General features: G+C 47.7%; 1 protein-coding gene across 1 annotated transcript in view; it reads left to right on the forward strand.

Annotated features, from left to right (window-relative positions):
- The window catches only part of Srgap3 (SLIT-ROBO Rho GTPase activating protein 3), a 242,316-nt gene that overhangs the window by 148,125 nt on the left and 85,017 nt on the right, over positions 1–9,174 (forward strand). The window contains exon 4 of the mRNA XM_023704533.1: positions 3,754–3,816. Within this exon, the coding sequence (XP_023560301.1) occupies positions 3,754–3,816 (63 nt within the window). The remainder of the gene's footprint in view (positions 1–3,753; positions 3,817–9,174) is intronic.

The raw sequence follows: 9,174 nt of genomic DNA on the forward strand, positions 1-9,174 counted from the left end.
TTTAATAAAGTATACTAACAAAATTGTACAAAAATAATGTATACAATATGATATCATACCTGTTTATATTGCAAAATTATTTACACCTTGAAGCTGGTTAACATATTTATTATCTTACATGGTCTATTTGGAATCTATGCTTTCAGCAGATTTAAAGTATACAATGCAGTATTATTAACTATAGTCACCATATTATATATTAGATCCAGAGAACTTACTCATCCTATATAACTGAAAGTCTTTTCCTTGTGATGAACATCTTCCTTTTTCCCCTACTCTGATCTTGCACTTAACAGCTACTATTGTATTTTGATTTTTAAGTACAACTTTCTTAGATTACACATATAAAGGAGATCAGGTATTATTTCTTCCTTCTTTTAACATAATGTTTGTCCATGTTGTCACAGAGTAGGTTTTCTTTCTTTTAACAGATCAAACCATATTCCATTGTATATGTTCTTAATCTGTTCATTGGCTGATTGACACTTATTCTGGTTCCATATTCCATGTCTTTGCTGCTGTAAATAATGGTTCAATAGACATGGGAGTGCAGATCTCAAAAAAAAAATTAGCTCTCTTGCTATGTACATGGAAGTGGAAATCACATGACTTCCACGATAAACATGGGCTATGGAAATCACACAAAGCATCGATGTCAAACTAAGGAGCTGGGACTTGATCCTGTAGACAGTGGAGAGAACTCAGAGGTACACAAGGAAATGTAGGAAACTCTGTGGGTCAGGGCATACTGAATGGTGCTTAGTGCAAAGGGACAAGCACGTGGGACCTTGGTAAGAGACAGCTTCAGAGAGAGACTTGGGTCTACAGTGAAAACATGCTTGAGTTGGGAACTAGGGCTAGAAAACCAGACTGGACCCCTGAGGAGTCCTTAGGCTGCAAGATGCAGAACTTTGTTATCTTAGGGCAGCTTCTCTTCTGGTCTGAAGATGCCTGCGCTAGCAGTTAGGGCTACATACTATTTGCTAGCACAGTAGAAAAGCTAGACCTTCTCAACCACACAAGTCCTTCTTTCAGCCCAGTTATACTTCCTCACCCCTGGGCAGTAGTAACACAAAGAGGCTACCAATGCTGAGCAGGGATAGGACCAGCTTTCCTGGAAGAACTGAGTGGGAGGCATGAATGCCTGGCTAGATATGTGGCTCAACTAGGAAGCAGGGAGGGTGGGAACCCCTGTTGGTTGCTATAGTAAGGGATTAGGCAGGTTTGGATTTTTTTTTTTTGTACCAGGAATCAAACTCATGACCTCACATTTGCCAGGCAGATGCTGTGCCACTGAGCTATTTCCCTGGTCCTGATTGGGCAGTGTGAAGGAAAAGCATAGTGATTGATTGAAGTGGAGATGAAGGATAAAAAAGCGTGAAAGATAAAACAGAGCCCAGGAAGATATTATCCCAGCATGCGGAACTGAGCGGAGAGGGATGCAGGAATTTATTTCAGGCATTCACTGTTTAATAGTTTGAGTTTGATGTGACTGAGAGACATCCCATCCATTTTATTTTGCAACAACTAAAGATGTGTCTTAGAGCTTGGGCTCGAGGTCATACAGGATGGAGCCCAGGATCAAGGCATGGAATTGAAGACATGGCCACTGGTCAGTGACCCCAGGAGTGTGTGGGGTAGAGTCTGGGAAGGTGAGGCTGGAGGAATTCTGAAAGCAGGGCTCTTCTCAGCAGAGCTGCCTGTGGAACAGGATCTCTGTTTGCCTGGATCTGTGTCCATATACACAGTGATGGTACAGAGATGCTCGCTGTGTCACTGAAGACATTGGAAGCCACTTAAATATTCATACCTATGGAGCTAGTTAAATTAATCAACATGCACCTGGTATATGGAATCCCAAGCTGCAGTGCAAATGGGGTTGCAATAGGAAAACTCAGCTGCCTTGTGAAGTAAAAAAAAGCAAAGGGCAGGTGGATAAGAGCACAGTACGCTCCTGTTTGTGCAATGAGGCAACATGTGGTAGCCAAATGTTTGTTTGTGCACCCATAGACTATTTCTGGAAGGCATTCAAAAAACTCTCCATGTCTTTTCTGGGAGCCTGTGAACCTCACTCTTTCTTTCTAACCCTGCTAGTTGCTAGAATCCTCCAGCCATGTGCATTTTTTTCCCCGGAACCAGGGATTGAAATCAGGCCCTTGCACTTGCCAGGGAAGTGCTTATTCCACTGAGCCATCTCCCTGGCCCCTAGCCATGTGCATTTATCTGTGACAGTTTGGACCTTAAAAATAAATATGAAAAACAGGAGATTGGGTACCAGAAAGGTATCTGAGGCTGGTTACAGAGATGATGCATGGGAGGTGTTGGGAGTCTGGAGTCACTGGAGTAGGGGCTCCAGGGAGATGGTGACATGGACTGCTCAGAGTTGCAGAGAAGAGGTGGTGGAGGTGGCCAGCAGGGCTCTCGGGTTCCCACTGGAAATGCAGACATTGCTGAAGGTCCCTGGTGAGCTCTGCACAGAAAGTTCCGCACAAGTCTGCTTCATTTTGCACTGGGCCCCCTTTCTTTAGCCCATAGGGCTGTAAGGAGGCCTAAACTTGCATTGGATTTTCCATTCCTAGGACAAAAACTCAACACCCACAGCTGGAGGCACAGAGGTCTAATTCAGCTCACTGTGTCAGGGGTTCAGCTCAGGTCAGCTGACTCCAAGGTGGCAGAATGGTGTGGCATCGGGGAATAGGGCTGTAAGACAGCCAGAGAGCAAGGGGCCTAGACTGTATGGAGTACCCCAGGTCACCCTGTCACAGCCACTCACATACCCAGGAGCATGCTCACTAATCAGTCCCCTGGACATGTTTCATCCTGTCGAGCTGCCATCACAATGAACAGTCACAATCCTTGTCAACTTGACAACCAGACACATCTCCACATCTCCTTAAACCATACTTAATCTCTAAATAAAGACAATAACAAATTCATAATTAACACAATGTGGCTACCCTGCACCATCCCCTCTTTAAGTCTCAATAGTTCCAGCATCCTTCAAGTTTGAGTCAAAGTCTCTTCTGGACCTGAAGACAAACTGTTATCTATGAACCTTTTTTAAAAATAAAAAAACAAGTTATACATCCCTAAAGTACAATGGCACAGAGTAACCACTCCCATTCCAAAGGGAATAGAGAATAGAAAGCACAGGACCAAAGCAAGACTGAAACACATCGGCTCTCATGAGACACTAGATCACTTTTCTTGAACTGTGTCCCCAGGTATCCCCACTCTCCTGAGATGTTAATAAATATGGAACAAGGAGTGCATACTCTGGTCTACCAGTTTAGGAGACAGAATTGAAGAAGGATTCTGTGGGGCTTTCTAGAATTCTTCACATGTTAATGTCTCTGGGCCACAAGAGCAAGGGAGGGATGTGCGCGATTCCTCCAAATCTGTCACTAGGAAATCGCTTTTGCAAGGAGCCTCTTCATGGGATGCAAGCTGAAGAATTCAGAGCCAAGTCAGTGACACTTATGTTGGTTTCTGCACCCCTGCCTACCCCATTCCAGAAAGTCTTGCCCTTACTGTGCTAAAAACAGACTGGTAGAAGCAGCCGGCAAACTTTTCTCCCCCTGATATTTTGGAAACTTTTCACTGACACCTAATGCTTGCACACGATCGTGGGGGGCAGCAGGATGATTCTGCAAGGATGTGCTATGTAATGATGAAGTCAAAATAGCTAGCACTCCAGCTCCCCTGGTGTTGGTCATTTACGGAAGTGTTGACATTCATTCCTTCATCTTCCAGAGCAAGGAGATCGGCCTGCAGATGCACGAGGAGCTCCTGAAGGTGACCAACGAGCTGTACACAGTAAGTTCTGCAGTTGCCTGGGCCCGGGCCGCCTGTTGTCAGCACCCAGTGTGGACGGGGTGCAGCAGTGGCCTGGGGTGAGCCCGGTCTTTGTGTTTCATGCTGGAGTGACAGTGGGTTGCCATTTTGAGACGGACCAATGCAAAGCCCCAGCTTTGGATTCTTTGCACCTGCTTCTGGTCCCAGCTCGACCCTAGCTTTGTTTCTAGAATGACATTCAGGCACAACCCTACAACTTCAACCTATCATCAGACCCTCTGTCCCTTAATATTTTTCTCTGAATTGACCACATCACATCCCCCTTCTAAAATTCCTTCCAATCTTCTTCAGTCAGAGGGAAAGCAGCCTTGTGTAGGAAAGAACACCAGTCTAGAGGTAGTTGGGCCTGGCTTCATGGCCCTGCCAGGCAAACCTGAATCCAGGCTTCCCTCCCCCTGTGGGAAAGCCCCACAGAATCCTTCTTTAATTCTGTCTCCTAAACTGGTAGGCCAGGAGCACAGCAATTTCCTGACTGATCTGTGTGGACCATGCCGTGGAAAGATGGCTGCAGGGGACCACCCAGGGCTGGGCAAACACTCCCGCTATGCCATCATGTCTCAGGAAAGAAGAGAGCATCCATATTTTTCCTGCATTGTTTCAACTCTTTCTTTTCTCCATCCTCCTCTGCCTCTGGGCCAGCCCCAAGCCGTAAGAAGGTTCTGTCTGTCTGAAGAAGTGCCACCACCCCTCGGCCCCCACCCTCCAGGCCTGCTCTCTGCACTGCATCTCCAGATTTGGCTAGAAGACTTTCTTCTTACACGGTGGCTTCCTGAACCGGAAGGTGGAGTGCTGGAGATAGGAAGGGGCAGAGATGGATGAGAGAAAGGAGAGGGGCAAAGGAGTTAGGAAGGAGGGAGATGTGTCATCTGTGTGCACCAGCTACCCCAAATGAACATCACCATTCTGTAACACAAGCATGCACTAATAAAATATTGGTTTCCTTTTAACAGTTAGAGTAGATTATACTTGCACTTTATAGAGCAACAACAAAATGGGCAATAATTAAACAGCACAAGAAGATGCAAAACAAGAAGTGTGTCTTCCACTGCCCTATGTCTCCCCTCTCCCCATGGTTATGAGGTCAACAGTGCATAGGCTGTGGCATCTCCTTCCAGGGGTGTTTGATTCACCTGTGAGCACACAGGTAGAGCAGACCCGCCAATCCATTCCACACACAGGGAGTCCTTGTCCGCCTGTGCTGGCTCTTCCTCAGAGCTGTGTCTCAGCCACCTCCTCTCTCAAGTGTGCCTGTCTCAGACTGTGTGCTGCTGTGGATGCTTCGGCAGGCTGATGCCCTTCATCCCTACTACAACCCTTCCCGGAGGGGCCATTGTTACCACCTTATTTGGGGATAGCACAGAGAGGCGAGATAGCACCCCCAGGGCCACCCTGATGGAGAGTGGCTGAGGCTAGGCCAGACTCCACGTGCTGAAGCGTTCCTCAGAGCTACTTAAATAATAGTGAATCTATTTATAGAAATGTATGTGCCCTGCAGTTGTCTCTTGGTGTGCACAAAGGATTGGTCCCAGGCCCTCCTGCAGACACCAAAGCTTGCAGATGTTCAAGTCCCTTATATAAAGTGGTGTATTATTTGCACAGAACCTCTGCACGTTCTCCCATATTCCTGAACTCATCTCTAGGTGACTTGTAACTAATGTGAATGCTGCATCACTCACTGTTATGTATAGTGCAGTGCAGCTTTTGTCCCAAATGTTTTCTACCTGTGGTTGTTTGAAATCTGAGGCTTCAAGCCCACAGATGCTTAAGGCCTGTGTTATCCCCTATATTTATTGGGGGAGGAGGTGGTGCTTTCTGTGGGCAAATAAAAGACTGCATGGAGTCAGCAGAAGGGCTATGGAGTGTGGGGAGCTCAGGCAGCGTGGCCTACACTCGCTGGGGCTGTGGTGCAAGGCTCAGCAGCACCACACTGAGTCTTCCCTCCTGATGCGCCAAAAGCATAGAGGGGGGTTAATGACACGTAGGTGACACTGATAGTCATCTTGCTCACACAAGTAATTTCCTCCTCCTGCCTTGTGCAGCCCCAGCTCAGACAAGTTCACTGGAGTGAAGATGCCGACCTGGAGGGGCTTCAAGGCCCCTGTGAGTGTCTGTCTCTGCCATCCTGCCCAGCAGGAGGCTCAAGCCAGAGCAGCTTTGCAGGACTGTCACATACTTCCCAGATATTTGTGCAGGGTCCCCAGAAGGACCAGGGGTGGGAGTCTTGTTCCAAGCATTTTCCTCACCTCCCCAGCTCTCCCGCAGAGACACTGGAGCACTCAGAGTATTTTTCTTGATCACTGGCAGTGTCTAGACAGTGAGAGGTAGCTACACATGGTGACGGTGAGGCACAGTGTGGGGAACATGGGAGGTGGGGTGGGGTGATGGCATCTGCTAGGCATCAGGGAGGTGACTGAGGAGAAAGGGCACCCAGGATGCCAAGGCAGGGAAGCGGCAGCCTCCAGAGCCTGGGATGCAGGGACTTCTTCCTATTCTGCCCACCGACCCTGTTCACCATCAGCCCTGAGCCTGGCTGGTTGGGACTAGGGCTGATTTGGGTGGATGCGGTAGATGGGAAGGAGGCCTGACTTTTAGGGTTCATCCAGGGGTGAAGGATGGAAATCAGGGCAAGCTGGCTGTTCTTAGTCTGTTTTCTGCTGCTGTAACTGAACACTGGAGACTGAGTAATTTATAAAGAAGAGAGATTTTAAGGGCCAGCCTGGGGCCGGGGAAATGACTTGGTAGAATAAGCGCTTCCCTGGCAAGCGCAGAGAGCTCAGCAGACTAAAGTGCCTGCTTAGGCAGAGCGCAGTGGCCAGGATTTGATCCCTGGCATGCCATGCTGGCCCTGCCCCTGGGGTGTGCTGAGACAGGGATTGAGACTGGGTGTGGTGCCCCTGTAATCCCAGTGCTTGGGAGGCTGGAAACAAGAGAATCACTATGAGTCTGATCTACATAGTGAGACCCTGTAGACCCTGTACTAAATACATTGGAAAAAAAGAATAGAGATTTTATTGGCTATGGTTCTGGAGTCTGAAGAGTCCAAGAGGATGGTGCCAGGACCTGGTGAAGGCCTTCATGCTGTGTCACCCACAAGAAGGGTAAGAAGGGCAGTGGGAACCAGGCGTGCCTTTGTAACAAACCTACCCTTACAGAATCTACTCCGCTTCTGCAGTTAAGAACATTAACTACCTTTCGAGGCTGATGTCCTGAGGAATAATTTCCTGATACCTGAACCTGGGGGAGGAGGGATCACTTTCAAATGACAGCCCTGGTTATATAAAAGTTATGGGGTTACAGGGTCCCACAGGAAATCAGGCATGACTGGGTCTGAGGCTCCCACCCTTTTCTCACTCTGAAAGCACAGAGACGCTTTCTGTCTTCTATACCATAGTATGTGAAGCATGCCTTGTGTGTCACCTGATGTGTAATGTGCAGCTCAATAAATACTTAATAATTGAATATATAGCTGTCCTTTACCCCTCTGATGTACTCATTGGCTCTAAGGCAATAGAAACTGCACTTGCTCCATTTGATTCCATTCTTTCCTCCCTTCCCCCTTTTCTCTCTTCATTCCATCCATCCATCCATCCATCCATCCATCCATCCATCCATCCATCTTTCTTTTTAAAAAAAAATGTATTTGGTTGTTGCAGGGTCTCACTATGCAGCTCAAACTCATGGCAATTCTCCTGCTTTCAGCCTCCCCAGCTCTGGGATTATAAGCCACTACACCAGGACTCCAGCTGGCTCAGCCCGCCCTGAGGGTGGTGCTGGCACAGCAATGTGGTGCTGGGGGTTGAACCGCTTTCCCTGCACTTGCCTAAGCTTACCTAAGCAGGCGCTTTAGTTTGTTGAGCTATCTGGCTGGTTCCATCCATCTTTCTTTCCACACCAGTCTCTAGCTCTTTTTGGTTTTATTTTCTTCATGATCTTCAGGCTTCTCCTATATGGTAACAAAGATGACCCCAGCCCTGAAAGCTCACCTCCTCCAAAGAGAAACCTCTTTCTACCCCATGGAGAGAGAACCTTCACTTCCTGGTATTTCCAGCATAGTGCCGAGGCAGTCTCTGATGGGCCTGGATGAATGATGAGTCCCAATCATTATGGCCAGGTTAGCATCATGTTTACTGATTGGATAAACATTAGACCTGGGACTCATGGTCATCCCAGGACTGGAGAGTGAGGTCACTTTCCCATGAACTATATGAACTGAGAATAGCTGGAGGGAAATTTTTGGGATTTCCTCAAAGAAAATCAGGAAATTATTCCTGGAGAAGGACTAGGTGGTTCTGGGCAGAGAAAAACAGCCAATGTCCGTAGAAGGGGTGGAGAGGAGAGGACAAAGCAGTGCCTCTGGCAGCTGGTGCTCTAACACACACCTGCTGTTCTTTTTTTTACCTGTAAGTTGCTCCTCCAAAATTTTGGCTCCTGCTGCCCCTGGATTTAACACTCACACTGCTCCCTTCATCTGAGCTGCTTTGCCATACCCCAAGTCCTGTTCATGCAGCTCTTCTTTCATGGTTCAGCTTAATTGTCACTTCCTGCAGGAAGCCTTCCGATACTACCTTGTATGTCCCTCACTGTGGCTCTTAGCATACCATGTGATAATCATTTGTGTAACCATCTGTGTCCCCACCATAGTGTGATTCTAGGAGGACAGAGACCCATGAGTCTTTGACACTGTAGTATGTCCTGATGTAACCCTGGTACAGGAACTGGCTCACAATGAACTTCTCAACAAATATTTCACAACCGAAGATGCAGCTGTCATCCTCTGGCCAAATAGACTCACAGAACTGTACCTTCTCCATTCTCTCCTCTCTGTCTCTTGTCCTTTCTCCCTTCATTCACTCAGTGTAGTCCTCTAGAAAATCCAAATTTATGGAAAATATCTGTGTAATTGTGCAAAGGGATTTGCTAGGTACCATGCAAGGTCAGGGGTATGAGCCTAATGCCTGCGCTGGAGTACTGGGAATCTAGTAGGTGCAGAGCCATGATAACGGCAGCTGCAGGACCAGAGGGGTCAACAATGCAGCCCCAGCCAAGGTCATGGGCCAGGAAGTGTGGGAGGGCACTGGAGAGCCTGCACTGGAAAGCCAAAAACACTGAGCACCTGGAGACAGGTGTCCAACGGAGATGACAGCCGGGGATGCACCTGCTCCGGAAAACTGTCACTCTTCAAACTGAGGCCATGTCCTTCTTCTTTCTGTTTTTATTCCATCCTGGATAAGAGGCTTTGTTGGTACTGCCTACATGTGGTATGGGTCTTCTTCCCTTCCCACAGCTCTGCCACTTGCTGACCTTTTTTTTTTTTTTTTT

This window comes from Octodon degus, unplaced genomic scaffold (assembly GCF_000260255.1).
Source record: "Octodon degus isolate 3935 unplaced genomic scaffold, OctDeg1.0 scaffold00008, whole genome shotgun sequence".
Taxonomy (NCBI): domain Eukaryota; kingdom Metazoa; phylum Chordata; class Mammalia; order Rodentia; family Octodontidae; genus Octodon; species Octodon degus.